This window comes from Acinonyx jubatus, chromosome B3 (genome assembly GCF_027475565.1).
Source record: "Acinonyx jubatus isolate Ajub_Pintada_27869175 chromosome B3, VMU_Ajub_asm_v1.0, whole genome shotgun sequence".
Taxonomy (NCBI): Eukaryota; Metazoa; Chordata; class Mammalia; order Carnivora; family Felidae; genus Acinonyx; species Acinonyx jubatus.
The window spans coordinates 104,330,790-104,352,305 of NC_069386.1; the positions used below are offsets into that span (position 1 = coordinate 104,330,790).

The 21,516-nt window shown below is 39.1% G+C and overlaps 1 protein-coding gene across 3 annotated transcripts in view; it reads right to left on the reverse strand.

Moving 5' to 3' along the window:
- The window catches only part of CCDC175 (coiled-coil domain containing 175), a 78,142-nt gene that overhangs the window by 46,842 nt on the left and 9,784 nt on the right, over positions 1-21,516 (reverse strand). For 2 of the 3 annotated variants that reach the window (XM_015071819.3, XM_053224501.1), the window contains exons 4-9: positions 19,941-20,076; positions 16,545-16,773; positions 11,778-11,900; positions 8,816-8,925; positions 4,926-5,007; positions 1,007-1,143 (exon numbers count right to left, since the gene is read on the reverse strand). In XM_015071819.3, coding sequence (XP_014927305.3) covers positions 1,007-1,143; positions 4,926-5,007; positions 8,816-8,925; positions 11,778-11,900; positions 16,545-16,773; positions 19,941-20,076 — 817 coding nt within the window. The remainder of the gene's footprint in view (positions 1-1,006; positions 1,144-4,925; positions 5,008-8,815; positions 8,926-11,777; positions 11,901-16,544; positions 16,774-19,940; positions 20,077-21,516) is intronic. The other variant, XM_053224500.1, reaches the window with a different exon arrangement.

Here is a 21,516-nt window from a genome sequence, read left to right on the forward strand (position 1 = left end):
TAGAAGGAAGGTCAACGACTTAAGGGTGGTAAAGCAGAAAGTGGGGAGAACTTTGGAGGGACAAGCCAGTGCAAAGAAGCTGAAAGAGGTGACAAGAATGGAGTTGGAGAGAAGAATGGGATATATTTGAGAAATATCCGGGAGGTGGAATTGACAAGCCTTGGTACTTGAATGGAGTCCAACGGGTAGTAAAAGATAGGAATTTCCTTGAATAATTTCCCAGTCTCTGGGTTAGGGGATTGTGTCAATGACCAAACCCTTCACAGAGGTAGGGAAGAGATGGCAGAGCCAGTTTCTGATGAAGGTAGATCTCACAGTTTCTCTAAACAGTCTCATGGAGTAAAAGCAGGATTCTTTTTTCAAGAATCTGATGTAGAAGTAAATATAATGCTCATGGTGTTTATGGATTTGATCTAACCCATATGAGGAAAGCATTACTCAGTGCATATACAGGCAGATGAGGAGTGTGTTTATTTTTAGGTAAATATTTCATCGTTGTCAATAGATTTTAAAACTAGGATGAACTTAAGTAGAGAGTCACCATTTTTTTTTTACTGTAAATTTTTTACAATGTTTTTTTTTAATATATGAAATTTATTGTCAAATTGGTTTCCATACAACACCCAGTGCTCATCCCAAAAGATGCCCTCTTCAATGCCCATCACCTACCCTCTCCTCCCTCCCACCCCCCATCAACCCTCTGTTTGTTCTCAGGTTTTAAGAGTCTCTTATGCTTTGGCTCTCTCCCACTCTAACCTCTTTTTTTTTTTCCTTCCCCTCCGCCATGGGTTTCTGTTAAGTTTCTCAGGATCCACATAAGAGTGAAAACATATGGTATCTGTCTTTCTCTGTATGGCTTATTTCACTTAGCATCACACTCTCCAGTTCCATCCATGTTGCTACAAAGGGCCATATTTCATTCTTTAGAGAGTCACCATTTTGATGCCAAGGAAACCCCATAACCATAACATGTTGATTCATGTACAGATCATGGATAGAAACATACTCATTATAAGTGTTCTGTTTCTGTATAAAAACTTTCTCCTCCTCACTTAAGACAATCTTATATTGTCTGGTAAGAGTATGCAATTTCTCCTGTAGATCTTTGCTCTCTAAATGATTTTTGTGTAGTTTTTCAGCCATCTAGGGAAAAAAAAAGCAATTAGAGGACACATTTCCTTTGATGGGAGTCAGTCATGTGGCAACTCTAGAGCACTGGGTATGTTACTTAGCATACAATAACTATGCCATAAATGTTGAGTGATTTAATTCTGTATCAAATATGCAGTTATACATTTTGGGGCCTCTCCTATAAATTATGACAAAAGTATAGAAAGGTAGTAGACACTGATGCAAACACCACAGAGTAAATCATTCATATTGAAATAAGCATTGAGATTAATAAACTGAGATCATTCAACAGGATCCATAAGTCCTTTTCCCAGAAGATAAATTACACTAGGGAAAAGAAAATGTTAACACCAATAGAAGCTCTTGCTCAAAACCTCTTTGATGAGATACTAGGTCTGCTTCTTGTTAAATATTTCTATTCAAGGACAAAACTAATGTTTATTAGTGAACTTGCTATTCGAGAAGTTTGTGTTTAAAATGTCTCTATTGCTTCAAAAGAGGTAAGAAAGTTATGTTCAGTAGGAGTGATGGGCTGAGCAGTTCACAATAACCTTTTGGCTGAGTATTACTAGAATAGCTGGATGAAAAAATATCTTAGAAGTGTTGAAGAACTAACAAGATAATGACTAATTCTACAAGAAATCAAGAATCCATAATAGAGGGCACTGGGGTGGCTTAGTTGGTTAAGCATCTGAATCTTTATTTTGGCTCGGGTCATGATCCCACAGTCATGGGATCAAGTCCTGCATTATTGGGCTCTGTGATGGGTGTAGAGCTTTCTTAGGGTTCTCTCTCCTTGTTCCTCTTCCCCTCCCCTGCTCTCTCTCTCACTCTCAAAAAAAAAAAAATCCAGAGTAGTAAATCTAGCACTGAAAACTCCTTTTACCCTAAGGACATTGATTGATATGGAAGAAACCACTTGGAAATGGAATTTTAGTTCTCTTACCTGACAAGAGGGACAAAAATCAACAGAGTTCATCCAGGTATTGAGTTTGATAAATCTTCTACCACTTTAACCTGTGGTCTCAAAAAGCTTCATGCTCTGGAGAAGGGTAAATTGGAAGCTAATAAGCCATGGCCCAGCCTAATTTTGATCACCAGTGAACCTAAGGGTGCATTAAAGTGGTTTGGGACTGGTAATACCCCAGCCATCTGACGGAAGTGAATTAAAGTCTGTTCCTGGAAAAGATATGATCATCCTAAGCTTCAAATTGTTTTTACAAACTTCCCCCCCCCCAAATACAATGTCTGGTATACAGTTTTCTACTAGGAACAGAAGGAAATAAGACAGCATGAAAAAAAATTGGCAGAAGCAAAAGACTACGGAAACAAACCTATAAAAACATCAGATAGTGAGTGGAATTAGATACTGAACTATACAAATATTGTGTTTACTATAATCAAAGAAATGTTAGACATACTTGAAAATTACGGCGAGGAATTGAAATAGACAATGCAGATTTGAAAATTACCAATTTAAAAAATTCAATAACCAAAATTAACAGCTGAAATAAGACCATCCTGCCCAGAATACAGCAGGGGGAGACAAAAGATAGAAAACACGAAAGAGAGGGTAAAAAAACATAGAGGATGTGTTTATTAGCACAAATAATTGTATACACACACGTGCATACATATATATACAATTGGAGTCTCAGACCAAGAGGAAAGGGAATGAAATATGTGAGCAGATAACGGCTAAGAATTTTGCAGAACTTGCAAAATACAGCAATTTACAGATCTAAGCAGCCCAATAAATCCCAAAGCAGGAGAAATAAAAAGAAAATGTGGACATATGATAGTGAAAGTGAATAAGTGAAAGGGAACAAAGAAGACCTAAAATAAATGAGGTACACCACTTTAATGGATTGGAAGCCTTGATATTGTAAGAATGTGACATTCTCCCCAAACTGATCTATAGATATAATGCAACCCCAATCCAAATGCAAACAGGTTTTTTTGGCAGGACTTGACAGACTGACAGAAGTTCAAAGGGCCAAGAACAGTGAAAGCAATCTTGAAGAGCAAAGTGGAAGGATTTATACTGCTAACTATAAAGGCTTATGTTAAAAGCTGCTAATTAAGAAAGTCTGGTTTTAATGTGAGGGGAGACAAGTCCAAAGGAACACAATAGGGAGTCCACAGATCTACACACATATTTACAAGTATTTATGATCTGCCGTTGATTTATGACAAACTTACCATTACAGTATAGTGCAGGAAAAGATGTTCTTTTCATTAAATGGTGCTAGATAATCTTATGGAAAAATATGAACCTTGACCACCATCTCACAGCATGCACACACACACACACACACACACACACACAGATTCCAAATGGCTTGTAGTCCTAAATGTGGAAGGGCAAACAATAAATCTTCTAGAAGATCATGAAATAGTATCTTCATGACAAAGGACATAAAAACCAAAAAGGAAAAGATTGATAAACTGTACTTCATTGCAACTAATAAATTATACCCATCAAAAGATATGTATGTACATAAGGATTGTACATTTATAGCGTGTGTACTGTTCTGTGTGTAATATCTTATAATAAAAAAAATTAAAATAAAGTTACAATAGAATTTCATCACTGAACTTGTCTCCTACACCTCATGAGAATTAAGATTGGCTGCCACCGAGAGTCCAGCAGAAATAGTAAATGGGTCAGAGCCCTGATCCCTTTGAAGCAGTCACTGACTTGAACTCATGGAATTTGGCTGACGGCTATGGATTAAAGCGAAACCCCTTTGCATTTGCCCTTTGAGCAAGTAAGCCATGCAGTGTAGGGGTCCTGGATTTTCCAGACAGTTGGGGGCCTGCAAACTACGGAGCTATCATCTGAAGCCTGCCTGACAGCTTCAGGAAATAAACGGAAAGGAAAAAGAAATCCTTTGCCCAGAGAATGAAAGACAACTTTAAAAACCAACCAACTGACCACCCAGCCAACCTACCAACCTTGTCTAGTTTCTGTCTTTCAGAATCTTCACAACTAAAGAATCAGAGTAGGTCTAACCTGGAGGGAAGCCGTCCCTAATGCCATTAGCTCATAACCAAATGGAAAGAATGTAACCGGTTCAAATCATTCTTATGGAAGAGATCCACAGTGTACTGTTTTATATTCTATTTGTCACGCAATAATATATTATGAGCTATTACTTAACCAAGGCCCTTTTGTTGGACTTTAATTGTATCTTCCCCCTAATTTTTCAATTATTATAAGGAATGCTTTACCGAATACCTTGTGGATAAATTTTGGTTTATACCCGTAGTTAAGTACTTATGATATTTCTTTTAACCAAAATTTAAAATGTCTAGAGAATTCTCCTGGATGCTAATCTGACTCAAATATTTCACTGCTTACTAAGCACAATATGGGTTGCTAGACTTTACAGGTACCACACAACAGCAAGAGGGTCCCATTTTTTTCTAAATAATTCGGATGAAAAATACCCATTGATCTGGATATTTCTAATGTATTATAACCATAACCACATGAAAAGTTACCAAACAAAGATTCACTTTCACATAGACAACATTTGCTCTTTCATATATTTAAAATATTTGGGGAGGGAATAAAATCTTTAAATCAATTACTGCAAATGATCATGATTATTATATTATATTATATGTATAATACATAATATATAGTATAATATATATTATTATATTATCATTATTATATCATGAAAAATCTACTTTTGGAAAATTTCACATTTCTCAAATATATTTAAAATATTAACTAAAAATAAAAATGAATAATAATCTAAAAGGTGTAATTTCCATCTTCCTACCTGCTTTATCTTCTGCAAAATTTCATCTTTTTCAACACTAGATGAATCTTCCAGTTTTTCCTTGTTATTCATAAAAAAATGCCTATGATCAAAGGAAGCCAAACAGATTCATATTAGGGCATGTTTTCCAGTAAAGCCACATTTATTTATGACTCCAGAAACTTCCAGTCCCCATCTTCCTATACAACATATTTATGGGTATATTCACAAAACTAAGCAAAAATTTTTTTACTTATTAATTTTGATGAATACTTCCTTTATTTATTAAGAAGTAATTATTAAACACTTGTCCTCTGCAGGTATTATAGGTACTAGAGATACAGCACAGGTGAAGTCCCTGCCCTCATGGAAATTACACTCTAGTGAAGTAGAATATAAGCAAGTTATCAAAATAACAATAACAATTATTATTATTATTTCAGATAGTGTTAAGTGCTTTAAAGAACACAAAGTAGGGTGAAGGACAGAGAATTCCTGAGAGTGAGGGTATTATTGTAGATAGGTGGCAATGGAAGGCTTCTTGAGATGATCTGTGAAAGACCCGAATGATGAAAAGGAGCCAGATAGGTGAAGATCTGAAGAAAGAGCTTTTCATGTAGAAGGGAACAGTCAGTGATAATATCTTGAGGCAAGAACAAGTTTTGGGTATTTGGTGAAGAGACAATTATGAGAAAGTTGGAGAGGCAGAGACTAGATCACGTAGGGTCTCAAGGACAAAGGAGAAGTTCAGATATCATTGTGAAGGGAACCAGGGGAGAATTTAAGCAGAGGAGAGACATGAACTGATTTACATCTTGTAAAGATGACTGTGGCTACTTAGTGGAGAAAGACAGCAATACAGGAAGACAGACTATGTAGAAGGCTACAGCAGTGGTCAAGAAGAGAAAACGGTGGTTCAGACTAAAGTTGAAGTGGTGGAAGTAATGAGGAATAGTTGGATCTGCCTTTGGATTTGGCTGGAGGTTGGGTTAGGGTTAGGTAGTGAGGAAAACAGGATTGATGCATGATTCCTAGGTTTTTGGCTAGAGTAACTAGGTAAATGGCGATACGGAAGACTGACGGAAGAGCTGTTTCAAGGAGGTGGGAAATTAAGAGTTCCGTTTAGGACGTGTTATATTTGAGATATCTAACAGATATCCTTCAAACGCAGAGGTCAAATATGCTGGAGAAGTCAAATATGCATTTAGAACTCTGTGCTGGATATTTAATTTGGGAGTCATTGGGGTACAGAAGGTATATAACACCCTAAGACTGGATCAAATCATGTATGGAGAGTATGAAGAGAAGGGCTGAGAACTCCAAAATTTAGAGCCAGAGAGAAGAACTGGAACAAATAAAGGGCCCTAAAAAGGGTCAGTTTAGTGAGTGACATAAGAAAATATGATGTTTGGGAGGCCAAGGGAAGAAAGTATTTCAAGAAGGTGGAAATGTGTCAAATTCCATTAAGAATTCAAGAACTTTAAGGAATAGGCTAAATCATTAACGTTTGGCGGTACAGGTCATTGGTAATCAGGAAAATCTTGAAGTCATTCCAACCCTTCTAAAAAAGCATCTATAATTTTCACAGCCTTCACTGCAATGGTAAGTGTATACTCAGGGTCACAAATTGGATACCATTTATACACAACATTTAGTTTCCAACTTCCTGTGTGCTGAAAACTAGCTGAATGGTGAAGAAAGACCATACTCGGTTAGAAATGCAGACACAGGATTTGCCTTTATTATGCAAACACATCATGCTGGACATCAATAATAATAATGAATAAGGTTTAAACTATCAATGCTTCCTGTGGACTTGTGGAGCATTTATGTTCTCTCAACTGTCCACACACAGAATTTTAACTCATGTTTGAGTGTTTGTTTAACTCATGTTTGTTTTTCCTCAATATTTGGACCTCAAAACATGTAACAAGCTTGGAAATTAAAGACTTTATGGGGGAAAAATAAAGTTTATTGATTAATAGGAAGATGAGTTTGTGCAAATTATTTTAGTTTATTGTATCATTTATTCTTAAAGAATCTTATGGACTATTATAAAACAACACTGTTTGGGGCGCCTGGGTGGCTCAGTTGGTTAAGCGTCCAACTTCAGCTCAGGTCATGATCTCGCGGTCTGTGGGTTCGTGCCCCGCGTCGGGCTCTGTGCTGACAGCTCAGAGCCTGGAGCCTGTTTCAGATTCTATGTCTCCCTCTTTCTCTGACCCTCCCCTGTTCATGCTCTCTCTCTCTCTCTCTGTCTCAAAAATAAATAAATGTTAAAAAAATAAATAAATAAAAAATAAATAAAAAATAAAACAACACTGTTCGACTCTTCAAATCTACCAACCAAGATTTAGGTGCCTTTTCTCACTTCCATAAATTGAGTAAATGAACTAAAGGAGAAAACAGAAAGAACGTAAGAATTTTCTTTTAATTTGCTTGGTAGTAAAGAAAAAAGGTATAGTTTTATTAGTAACAAAGGGGGTAACTGAAATCTTCAATCACCAAATTAATCAAATGCACTTTTCCTCACAGAGATCCCATATGAATGAAAACTCTTGAAAAGCTGGGATAAAAAAAAATGATGAGCCATTAAAAGTAGAAGATCAATGAATCCCCATTTCATTCTTGAATGTATATTTAAAACAAATTAGCTAACATGAAGACTACTTATCAATAAAACTTCATCAGTATAGCAAGTTTTTAAATCATAACTCCTAGAAATAACTGAAGACCTGATCTGTATCTTCCTCTATGATTATTTGCCTAGTTTTTCTTCAAAATATGCATGAACTAAAACTATTGAATCACTTTCAAAGAAAAAGATTTTTTTATTCTGAGTTTTAGTTGTAGACTCGAGCTTTTATACTTCTTTTTAAAAAATTATTTATTTTTAAGTAAACTCTTTGCCCAACAAGGACTCAAACTCACAACCCCAAGATCAAGAGTCACAGGCTCCAATGACTGAACCAGCCAGGCACCCCAAGATTTTATATTTTTAAATCTGGTACTGAGTGCAAAGATTATTGCCTATTTTATGGCCTGATGATGGTAGAATAGCACTGTACTGTTGGCAACCGCTGTTTTAGAAAACATATAAATCACAAAACATTTAATCCTACATAGAAATAAGCTATATTATAATGAGATTACACATGGGAAGTTACTTGCCTTTTGGGGAACCTACTAAGTCCAAAATTTGTCTTTTAAACTGCCAGCAGAATCTAGGGGAAGGCCTGGAAGCCATATTTGTACTACAAGACCCCACTCTTCCTGGTCAGAGCTGAGCCAAACACCTTCTGATGGAAAAATCTGGGAATTCTCCTGGGAGAAGTCTGTGGGCCAATCTCTAAAGATAGATGGACCTGTGACAGGTAACCTTTGAGGGTTTGGAATGACCATGTTTAGCCTTGGGCTCCCCAAGGAGAGAACATAGTATGTAGATAGAGAATGAAACATGGTTCCCAAAAGGAAGCAGAGACTGTTCCTTGGGATGGACAGATTTCCTTAAGTTTATGGTTCTAGTCCCATGGGTTTTGCCCTGAAATATCCTTGTATTTTTTTCAATAAGTTCTGTAAGTCCCCCTTGACTAAGAACCACAACTATCATAGCAAGGGTAGGTGAACCTACAGGAGGTTCCACTAATGCCTTCCCCTGGGGGCATATTTGTTTGTAGGGAATCAGGAACTAAAGTGGGGACAATTCATACAGGATTGTATCCTCAATTTTTTCTCTTGATCATGTGGAAGACTGGTTAATTTCCAAATGAAGAGGTGGTTTTATAAAGCTGACAATTGCAAATTTTAGTAAATTAAGAGAATATAGTTCTTAATCTAATATTAAAAAAAAATTTTAATGAAAAAATATAACATCTAGAAACGTTTTAGTAAAAATAAAGCATTGAACTTACATTTTATCCTCCAGGATCTTACAGGATTTCTTCATTTCTTCAATCTCTTGTTCCCAATGCCTTATTGATTCTTGTAGTTGTGCTATCTCTAAATTGTGATCACTAAGAACCTATTGATAATTCAATAAAATTACGGTATTCAATTGTCACCAAATGATTCATGGAAGTGTTCAATTCACTAAATATTCATGTATCACTTATTCAACTTTTACATTGGGGGTACCTTTAGCTAAGATAAAAAGCAATCATTAAAATTATTTATTCATAGAACAAACTTGGACGGAAATAATTCTGAAATCATCAGAAAAAAAACCCTACAATTTTGGAGAGAGAGCAACCAAATATAGCAACAAGAATATGAAAACTATAAAAACAACTTTTAAGACATGAATTCATTTTGGCTACCTTTTAAAATAAGTCTAAACAAATCTGTACTTTCACAATCATTTTCAAAATATTCCAGGACATTAGAATGAGTATTATTTAAAAAAAAAAAAAAAGTAAAAACAAATTACCTTAACTGACAAATATGCTCAGGTTAAGAGAAGTTTTCTTAATATTAATCAGTATTTTGGAAATGTAACAGCTGGGTGCTGTGGTAAAATATTAACATCATTTAAAAGAATGAAGTATGAATAGAGAAAACTCCAAGTGGCACATGTGTTAACAATGCAGTTTTGGAATAAAGAAAGGGGGAAGCAAACAAATTAGAGCCTTGGGTCTGCACTTCAGCTGTGAGGGAGAAATGGAAGGGAGAGAAAGTTCATCAAATTCCACTGTTCCCTGGCATGGAGTCACCACAGGCAGATTAATGGCATCTAACCCTGCACATCAATGTGGAGTCAGAGAAACATCGGTGGGGAACACAGGTGCTCTCATTCCTACTAGACAGGTGCACGAAAGCTCCCCTCAACTCTTTCTTTCTCTGAAGCACCCATATGACTCAACTTCTGGGCAATAACTAGTTTCAGAGTTAACAAGGGTCTGAAGTCGAACATGAGCACAATGTCTAAAGGACTGTGACCGATCATGAGGATTAGTGGCTGTGTGCTGAAGGCCCATTTAGGCCCCTCATCGGTCACCTCTCGCCTTCAGTCCCCCCTGCCCTGGGCATATAGGCCACCTCAAGAATCACACACCATTATTCTTTTCTGACAACATCACCTCAGCTTGACCGGGCTGCAGAGTCATCTAAAATGAAGACACCCCTGGAAGATTAACCTGGAATTTCCTGTTGTCTCAGTCCACAGCCAAACCCTGTTTTCTAATCGTGGATGGTGAGAGTAACAACCCCAATAACCACCTTTACCAAATACAAAGCACTCAGCTAAAAGTCTTATGGGCATGACCTCAATTGAGCTTCTAGCCCTTTGAAGTAGGCAGTATTATCACCCCGTTTTATAGGTGCAGAAACTTCAGGTTGATAGAGTTAAAAATGTGAACCCCAGGTCTCTGTGACACTCAAGTTTGTGCTTTAAACACTATTCTCCTGCAGTAAAGTGGAGTTAGGGTGGGCATGTTGGCTTATGGGAGGTGGCGATGACGCTGGAGGTGAGTTTATCCTTGCCATCTTCTAGCCTTGCATAATTTGGTCTTAGAGATCTTTGGAGCACAGGTGAAGGAATATATACTGTGTCTTCCCAATTGAGTTGATGGAGTACCTGACTCATGACCTATGAGATGCAAACAAAGGCAGGAGCTTGGGCCTGCAGATAAAGTCTATCTGATATAACCCTTCTGTTCTCCTTTGAATCTAGCCTCACTCATGCTTGCTTACTATACAGATATTTGAAAAACAGATAATGATTATTTATCTATCTACTGATTTATTTATTGAACCTGCATGCAAGAGTGGGGGAGAGGCAGAAGGGGGGAGAGAGACTCCTAAGAAGCCTCCACGCCCAGCACGCAGCCTAATGACCTGGACCCAATCCCACGACCCTGGGATCGTGACCTATGCCAAAATCAAGATTTGGAGGCTTAACTGACTGAGCTGCCCAGGCACCCCAGTGATCTTAAAAACACATACTGGGGAGAAATTTTGATTCTACTAATATTCTGTAATTGGATATCATAATAGACACACTGTAACTAAGATGATCAGAATCACTCTATAAAAAGTGTAAGGGAAGTAGCTGAGTATTCTGATGAGAAGTGTGATGTTTCTGGTAAGAAATGTGATGACTGTTGCCCCATATAGTTTTACATGTAATTCTCAATACAGATAGAAGAAATACACCAAAGACTCGTTAATTCAACTAATTGCAATAGAAGATTAGCAGGCATTTCTGTTTTAATTAACACAGAAGGGGTATTATCATTACCCTCTTCCATTAGAACCATCTGAATAAGCTTCAGTTTTCTTATCTTTAAAATAAGGATAATCCTCACAAAACATTTATGAGGGCTGGTTTTCAATCAATGTTATCAATTTTAAAAAATAGAAGCACAGAGCTCTGAAGTATTTTCTACTTCATACGAATAGTCCCCTTTCCACATTAATGCTCCTGTAGCCAATATAAATCAAAAGCCTAAGCTGTTTTATTATCACACATTCAGAATTAAGGAATTTGCCCATGGCTATTCATTTTGTTATGTAAAATAAAACAATCTCATGGAGATGTTATATATGGTTCTGTATGCACCTGGTCAGTTCTGTGTGCATTTTAAAAACCCATTTTTACAGTATTCTGGTCCATCGAATGCAGTTTGTACCTAAGGTAATTCAAGCTTCCTTCTTCTGACCATATTCCCAAAGAAAAAACACAATTGCACTATACCATTTTAAATAAAGTGTCAGAAAACCTTAGCACGCCGAAAACATTCTCTCAGAATGGCATGCAGATAGATTAAAATCAGCTCCTTTAAAAAAGCACCTGCTGCTGGTTATATTTAAGACAGTGTATATATATATCAAGGTGCCCTGGACAGGCCTGGAGAGACATAGTTTATTCTTTCTTACCACTGTCCTGGTACTAACTGTTTCTCTCATTTTTGACACTTTAAGTTTTAATGTATCCAATTCTTTCTTCTTTTGATAAGTATCCTTTCTCTTCAATTCACAGAGTTTTTTATATTCCTCAATCTGTAGTGATATACAGAATAAGCCAGTCAAAAAGCTTATGAGAACAACAAAGTTTAGACAATCTTTTTATTTTGTCAACCTAATTCATACTCAATCTAAGTATACCATAGTCAGTCTATCAACAACAACAAAATGCACGCGCGCGCGCGCACACACACACACACACACACACACACCAAACAAAAAAAAAAAGAAAGAAACCAACCCAGGGTTTGCTTGTTTTGCAACATCACAGGAAGAATACTGAACTATAAGTAACTGTAATCATAAATGTCGAAACAGTAAATTTATAAGAGTAATAAGACAATGATCATTAATAGCAAATTATAAAAGCAACAGCCATTGTAGCAATTTGCTAGTAAAACACCTTAGCAATAGTCACCAGATTTATAGTGAGCTAATAAGATCAGGAAAGTCAAAGAAAGAAAATGAAGAACTGCCTGGATACCTGAATTCACTTTTTTTTAATGGGAAAGAAAGCAGACTAAAAATAGAGTCAACAAAATCACTGGAGACTGGGCAGCACGCAGTCTTGGACAACATCTTACCATTTTACGAAGATGAAACATATTCTGATTACTTGTCAGACCCAATGAAGTAAGTCATCTTCTTATCAAAATCAAATATATCAATGCTGGGAAAGCAAGCTGGTGCAGCCACTCTGGCCAACAGTATGGAGGTTCCTCAAGAAACTGAAAATAGAACTAGCCTATGACCCAGAAATTGCACTACTAGGCATGTATCCAAGGGATTACAGGTGTGCTGTTTCAAAGGGACACATGCACCCCCATGTTTATAGCAGCACTATCAACAGTAGCCAAAGTATGGAAAGAGCCCAAATGTCCATCGATGGATGAATGGATAAAGAAGATGTGTATGTATATACACATACACACACACAATGGAGTATTACTCGGCAATCAAAAAGAATGAAATCTTGCCATTTGCAACTACGTGGATGGAACTGGAGGGTGTTATGCTAAATGAAATTAGTCAGAGAAAGACAAAAACCATATGACTTCACTCATATGAGGACTTTAAGGGACTAAGCAGATGAACATAAGGGAAACATAAATAATATAAAAACAGGGAGGGGGACAAAACAGATATGGAGAACATAAATATGGAGACATAACATAAATATGGAGAACAAACTGAGGGTTACTGGAGAGGTTGTACGGGGGGGGCGTGGGCTAAATGGGTAAGGGGCACTAAGGAATCTACTCCTGAAGTCGTTGCACTATATGCTAATTTGGATGTAAATTTTAAAAAATAAAAAATAAAATTAAAAAAAATATATATCAATGCATTTTTTTGGCAAAATGAATTATCAAGAATAAGGTAACTAACTGAGTCGTGAGGCCTGAGAAGGCATATTCAACTCTGTATTAAAGAGTTATGACAATGTATGTTTGGGTGGCTTTCTGTCAAAGCTATCAGCCATTGCACCCGAAGTGTCTTGTGAATGAACATGACCATTGTCAATTATCTCAGTACCAGGGCACAGGTGCATATGAATGGAACCTTGTGATTAATACATTTTGTTGAAAATTGGAATTCTGTGTTTATTCTTTGGCCTAGGCCTTCTCCCAAGGTCTTGCAATCTCAGAAACAGTACTGGCAAAAAATATTTTGTTTTGTGTAAGGGGAGAGCTTATGATTTGTAGACTCTGACAGCTTTAATAGTTTTTCCTTTCTTGTAGGAAGTAAAGGAAGTTAACAGGTTGTTACCATAGCCTATCATGTGCTTTTAGTGAATAATGGTGGTTGACTCCATAATATCCACCCCACTTGGTCTATCCCACTGGCACACAGTGCTCCCTTAGGATCCATTATTGTTTGAGGGGTGGGTGCTATCATGACCTGGCCAGATCAGACACAGCAAGAAGACTTATGGTCTTTGGTTGGAGAAGATTTTCCTGTTTCTACTTGAATAAGGAAGCATACAACCCAGTTGTTATTGGTGGCCATCTTATGACCACGAACACAGCAAGCCTTAAGATGAGGGATGGAGGAGAGGAGGGATGAGCCACTAAATTAACTAGTCTTGGAGGCTGCCCTCTACCTTGGGAATTCTTACTGTGTGAGATAATAAATGTTCTATTTAAGACAGATTTGAGTTAGGGCTTCTGCTATTTGCATCTGAAAGTATCTTTTTTTAATGTCTATTTAATTATTTTGAGAGAGAGAGAGAGCAGAAGAGGGGCAGGCAGAAAAAGAGAGGGAGAGAGAAAATCTGAAGCGGGCTCCATGCTGTCAGCACAGAGCCAGATGTGAGGCTCGAACTCACAAACTTGGAGAACATGACCTGAGCTGAAATCAAGAGTCAATGCTTAACCAATGGAGCCACGCAGGTGTCCCTGCATCTGAAAGTATCTTAACTGGTGCCCTTTTCCAGGGAGATAGACCAAAGGTAGGCAAACTTCTAGTAGTGGGCCCCAAATCTAGCAACCTGTTGTTGTAAAACTGCTCTCAGTCATTTAAGTACCATTCCTTTCATGCTAAAATAGCAGAGTTGAGTAGTTGTGACAGAGAGGGCCCACAAAGCCCTAAATAATTCCTATCTGGCCCTTTTCAGAAAATGTGTGGATCTCTGAGAAAGACTAGTCACATATGGAAGAACAATGTGTCATGCTTGCAAATTCCCTAACCAAAGCCCCCCTGGGTTTCCTTTCTTGTGTTTTAGCATTTATATTAAAAAACAGGAAGGGAGGCACCTGGGTAGCTCAGTCAATTGAGCATCTGACTTCAGCTCAGGTCATGATCTCATGGTTAGTGAGTTTGATCCCTGAGTTGGGCTCTGTGCTGAAGGCTCAGAGCCTGGAGCCTGCTTCGGATTCTGGGTCTCCCTCTCTCTCTGCCCCTCCCCCACTGTGTCTGTCTGTCTGTCTGTGTCTCTGCCTCCCTCTCAAAAATGAATAAACATTAAAAAAAAAAAAAGAACAGGAAGGTGGAAACACTTCCCCTTAAGGCTGAAAAGGAAGTTAGAAACTCATTCATTCAATACATATTATAGAGTGCCTATCATGCGTGTGGTGCTTGGATACAGCAGTGAATTAAAGCCACAATCCCTGCCCCATGGAGCCCAAAAAGATCCAGGGAACTCAGCTTTTACAAATTCTGTTTAGCAGCTATAGACTGCCAGAAAGACTCCTTGCCAGCTACTCCAAAAAGTGCCCATTCCAAAGATGACAAGGGCTAACCTGTCTATAGTTGAGAAAATCCATGGTGTTAGTGTAAAACTATTTCTGAAGATATAGGTGTTTTGAAGGATAAAGAAGCTAAGACCTGATTGGAATTTATGAATAGTCCAAGTCTTTTTTTTTTTTTTTTTTTTTACATTTATTCATTTTTTGAGAGACAGAGAGAGAGCACAAGCAGGAGAGGGGCAGAGAGAGGAAGACACAGAATCCGAAGCAGGCTCCAGTCTCCAAGCTGTCAGCACAGAGCCCCACACGAGGCTCGAACTAACAAACCGCGAGATCATGACCCGAGCGGAAGTCGGACGCTTAACCGACTGAGCCACCTGGGCGCCCCAATAGTCCAAGTCTTATCAGAGAATCGTCACTGTAAGAACCATATGTTGGCCACTGCCAGAATGTATTCCACTAAATTTTAACTAAGACTCAAGAAAGACAATTTAACAAATCTTCCAACTTTCCTTCCAGCAGGGCTGTGAGCCCTGGCCAATTTTCTGCATTAAGTTATGCCCGTTCCCATGATGCACAGGGAAGAGGCAGGAACTCAACAGCAATTCTCATCAGGAGCTAGGCGGCCACACCTGGGGGATAAGGAAGACTACTAGAACACCTCCTATAGAGATAGGCCTGCCTCTTCTGGGGTAACTGGAGCAGAACAGAGAGGAACGATCACAAGCCATTCTGATGGTGAATTTTAATTAACACAGTCTAGCAGACAACAAAATGCAATAGTTATTCTCACTCCACCCACCCAATACTGCTAATCTCAAAATTCTCTTAAAAAATTTTTTTTTAATATTTATTTTTTAAGAGAAAGACGGCGTGAGCAGGAGAGGCAGAGAGAGGGAAATACAGAATCCAAAGCAGGCAAGGCTCTGAACCGTCAGCCCAGAGCCTGACACGGGGCTCAAACTCGTGAACCATGAGATCATGACCTAAGCTGAAGTCTGTGCTTAACTGACAGAGCCACCACCCGGGTGCCCTTCAAAATACTCTTTTCTGCTGGAGCCCTGGGTTCTGCCTCGCCCCTCTGCAGGCTGCTGTGCTCAGATTCATTCAGTAGGAGCTGAAGCCTCCGTCAGGGCTGAACTTCCTCCCCAGTCCTGTCCATAGAGACATGGCCTCAGAACGGTCAGAGGCAACGAGATGCCATGGAGACAAACTCCTTGTCCCTATAGGGCCGCATATGAGCAAGGGGCCACCCCAGTGTTACAAATCCTGTCACTCATAATCTTTCCCATGAGCTGAGATGCTATGACACATCAGTGTCTTCCCCAAGGGGCTCCACTGTGCTTGGGTCTCTGCTCTAGTCCCATCCCAGTGTTCACAGCAGATACCACACAGAACGCTTACTAGCCTTGAGAACACGTAAATGATTTCCCCTTTCCTGCCTGTGATTCTGTACATTCTGTATTTTTTTAAAAAAGGAAATGGCGTCACTTACCTCTTGATTCAATTTTTGTTTTCTTGCCAAATATTTCGCTTTTTCTTTTTCCATTTGTTCCTGTATTTCTTTGAGACGTTGGTTTTGGAATTCTAACTCTTTTTTCTCCGAGTTTATTTTGGTGTAAGTCTCATTGATGTAAACAGTGACAGCAGCTTTTTCTTCCATCGTGTGGTTGAGTGACAGCACCAACTTTTCATGCCTCCTCACCAGCTCCTCTTGCTGTTCACTAGGAGGAAAGAACTATTCATGGCCCCAAACGTACGGCTTTGAGGAAAGGAATTTAAAGTCTGTTTGCTGAGATGACCACCACAGAGAGGGAAATTGTAAGGCAGGCTTATTTTAGAGGTGTATTTGTGACTACCTAAACTTGGTTGAGAGGAGGATAAAGGGAACCACAAGACAAATGTAAATCTTGCAACTGTTTACCGCTGCAGAAATGTCATGTGGTCCTACCTCACCCCCCACCCCCCACCCCTACATACCAGGAAATAACTATGGGTTATTTTCATTTCAAGTGTACAGAGATTCAAAAACAGTTTTGAACAGATGAATGGAATCTGACCAAATGGCTTGATATGTAGCATTGCCATAACTATCTTACCCTGAGACATCCAGTTAAGTCAAAGGAAGATAAACCTCTCACCATCCCCTCCAGCCACCTTCTTATGCCATTGTCCTGCACGGAGGACCCAGGAGAAAGTGAGCCTTCCTCTGACAGACAGGAGTCAGAGACGAGAGAGGAAAGTCTATCTTGAGTGTTCAGAAGAAGCTTGAAAACTAATTTGAATGCTCTTACCCTCTCCGAGCTGCAGCCAAATCTGAGTTCAAGAAGAGACATTAACCTCACATACCTCTTTCTGGCCACATCCATCTGAGAAAGACCTTAAGATTGTGAGAGGAGCCCCTGGGTGGCTCAGTCAGTTGAACATTCAAATCATGCTTTCAGCTCAGGTCATGATCTCACTTTTGAGTTCAAGCCCATGTCAGGCTCTACACTGATAGCGAGGAGCCTGTTTGAGATTCTCCCTCTCTTTCCGCCCCTCCCTGCTTGCACTCTCTCCGTCTCCCTAAAAATAAATAAATAAACTTAAAAAAAAAATGATTGTGAGAAACACCTACCCCAGAACTAACAATACAGGACTTGAAGGAGGGACAATTGGCACCATTTCTATATTTTCCTTTTTTAAAACTCCTAAAATGTAAAGACTTTTTTCCTCTCTCTAGTCCCCAGGGCTAAAGACTTTGGTTCAGGGGGATTGTGTGCAAAGGCTCAGGAAAATGGAAACAGGTTGTTGGTAAGTTTGTTTTCCAGAAGTCAATTCTACCATGGAAATGCAATAAAAAGCCTAGAGTAGAGAGGGTAAGATAATGGGTGCTTTGTGGGTCTAGCAGAGGATTCCTTCTAAGAATGAATCAACCTAAGGAGCAAAGCAAAACAAAACAAGTCAAATAAAAAAAAAAACCTAGGTGTATTGAGATGGGTTGAGAAGACAGCACCCAAACTGAACACAAGACCTAAGGAAAAACCCACCCAAAGAGCTTTCAGTTTTTGAGGACTGTCCAGGGGAGGACTGCCTGTTAGAGAGTGTTGGCATCTTGATACGCATCATTCTTTGAAAAGTGGATGCAACGAGATTGGACCTTGGGGACACTAGCTTATCAAGAAACCCACCTTATGCTTATGGTTTGCCTTTCTATAAAGATTTCTCTAGAACGGTGATTCTCACAGTGTGATCAGGGCCAGCAGCCTAAGCATCACCTGGGAACTTGCTAGAAATGCAAGTTCTTATTCCCACCCCCTAGACCTACTAAATGAGAAACTTGGGAGCTTTCTAGTAATTTGTGTTTTAACAAGCACTCCCAAGTGATTCTGATGCACACTCAAGTTTGAGAAACACTGGTCTATGGAGGTGTGATGTGCTGGCCAACTGACTTGAGTATTCCAGCTTGGGTATTATCTTCCTTGTGATTAGTTTAGAAATTGGTAGTCTAATTCATACAGCAGACTGGTGATTGTGACTGGCATGCACCATACATAAATCTGCACTGTGAATCCCCAATAGGGGTTAAAGTTCTCATGTACTTTCTTTTTCATAGAACGTCCCCCAGAACAGGTGCTCTGAAGGCCTAATATGGGAGAGGCATCCTGGACCTTGAATTCTCCCCCTAATTCCTGATGCTTTGATACCAGGTGCACCAAGCAACTTTCTGATTATTGTAGCTTCCCAAGAAGATTTCTTTGTTTCATGAGGGCTCTTTGAACATTTCTTCCTCTAACAAACCGACATTCTGATATCTATGCATTCGTCTTGTAAATTTGCTCATAAGGCTGAGTTGTTCTTAAGGTTTTGTTGGTTTTTCTTTTAGAAGCTATCTCTTCTTCCATGAGCTGCATAAATTCAAGCTTGTAATCCCCATTTTACAGATGGAGAAAATGAGGCGCACAGGGGTGAAGTTCTGGCACACAGCTCCAGAATAAAGGAAAGAAACTAACAAGTGTCAGAATCTGAGCGACAGGCAGTTATATATATATGAGTTATATATCTCTCCTTTAATTACAGATAAAATTTAGAACCCTCTGCTGGGAACCAATCTCAACCTCAGACCTCCAGTAGTTTATGGCTGAATGTCTTTAAGAAACTAACCTAGCCACAATATACCAAGGTCGATACTATATTTATATATATATAATATTATATTATATTATTATATATAATATATATAATATAATATAATATAATTTTATATATGTATGTGTATATATATATATATATATATATATATATATATATATAAAATACCCAGAAAGACTTCTTTTTAATGTTGGAGTTTGTAAAATTAAGTTTACAAAAATGGAAACCATGGGGTGCCTGGGTGGCTCAGTCGGTTAAGTGTCTGACTTCGGCTTGGGTAATGATCTCACTGTTCATGAGTTCGAGCCCGCATCAGTCTCTGCTGACATCTTGGAGCCTGGAACCTGCTTCAGATTCTGTGTCTCTCCCTCTCTCTCTGCCCCTCCCCGCTTGCACTCGGTCTCTCTCTCTCTCAAAAATAAATAAACATCACAACAAAAATTTTGTGTGCCTCTGTTTGGAGGGGGCTTGCAAGAACGTGTATGAGCTACACACAGTAGCTGTTGCTGAGAAGCTGGGTGGCCTCTGAAATGTTACGGGTCTCCTAACTGCGGTGGTGAAAGAAGTTTTTGCTCTCCTCCCCAGCTCTGTGCAGTCATCACACACCCCTCAGCAGTCAGGGTCATCTGCTAGAAGTGATACCCACCTCCTACTTACCCTGTACCAGTTCAGAAACAGAAGGCAAACCCTTAGGATAATTTTCACACCCCAGTCACAGACCCCAACTCCCTCATGTACCAAATTAAAAAAAAATACATACCCTAGAATTTCATTAATTGTTTTCAGATCAAGTATTTTCTTCTTCAGGAACTCTATTTCATTATTCATCCTTGTAACGTCCATTTGTAATTGATTTATCTCAAAAAGATTTAATCTGCGGGCATCTCTGACACATTCTTAAAAGTAAATGGAAATGTCACTAGATTATTTGAGAAACAGCACAGTTGTACATACTGACTTTTCCATTTTTTTAATGTTTGTTTATTTTTGAGAGAGACGGAGACACGGAGTGAGTGGGGGAGGGGCAGAGAGAATCCACGGACCGTGAGATCATGACCTGAGCCGAAGTTGGACACTTGGCCAACTGAGCCACCCAGGCACTCCTGTAATGCTCTTTTAATTATGTTCCTGTATCAGACACCTCTTACCCCTTTGGGTCCTCTCAATCTTACCTATCAATTATTTCCCTTATTTCATCTGCTGCTATTAATAGGGTAAAATAGGATAAAGTAGGTAGAGAAGGAAAGGATTAGGACCTGGGGTCCCTGGATGGGGAAAGACACATATTTTGGAACAATGCTGGGAATTTCTAACTAGAGCAAACCCCCTTAGGCGTAAGGTCCCTCTTAAGAATGTAACAGATACCACCTACTCCCCCTCAGGTTCCCCTCTGGAATTTGACAATCAAAATACTTAGCTAAACCATAAAACTTAGGTCATACGAGGGACAGTATGACCCATCTGACTCTTCACACAATGGAATCCAACCAGTCAGGAATGGACAACCCAGCACCTTGAGTTGTCAAGCCAACAAAGATGGGACCTGAGAAGGAACAAGGGGGAAGGGAAGGGGAGGCTGACCAGAACCTTATAAAACAAGGACCCTTGCCTGTGGTCGCAAGCATTCACTTTCAAATGTCCCTTCTTCCTAAAGACAGTTTTCATACTATTCTTCTTTTCTAATCTTATACTCTAATAAACTTTTCCATGCTGTTCATTTTGCGTCCACCTCTTCATTCCTTGAAGTGGTGAGACAACGAATCCTGGGTGTTGAGGTAAAAATTCCTGCAGCGCTATGGTGACCAGCTTTCTATGGGCTCTGAACAACTTCAGACTGGTGCAGTCTGGCAGAACCTCATTCCTGTTTATTCTATCCGCTTCTCACCTCCAGTCTAGGACCTTCTTGTCACCTCTCCCATGAGACTTCTTTATGCACGCATACCCATGCTCGTGTAACTTGAAGTGTGGGAGGCTGGTGAACACTAGACTGATGACAGACAGGAGCTGGTGCCTGGACAGTCCAGAGAAGATGTAGCCGTGTATCTTGGGACATATTCCTATACTTACTTAGTTGTGTTTAGCGGCAGTCAGCATGGTATTGCACCCCATATCAGCGTTCTCTCCTCCCTGCTTTTCTCTCCTTATCCCACCCTCCTCCTCTTTGGATGGTGCTCCCAAATATCAGTGGAAAAGCCTCTGGCTCTGCTTTCTGGGGGGAACTGAATGTGTTAATTCATGTGTCATTCTTGTGTGATTGTGTGATCATTCATCAATAAATAACAAATCAGTGTAATCACATAAGACTTCAGAAGCATGATAGATATAAATACAAAAAA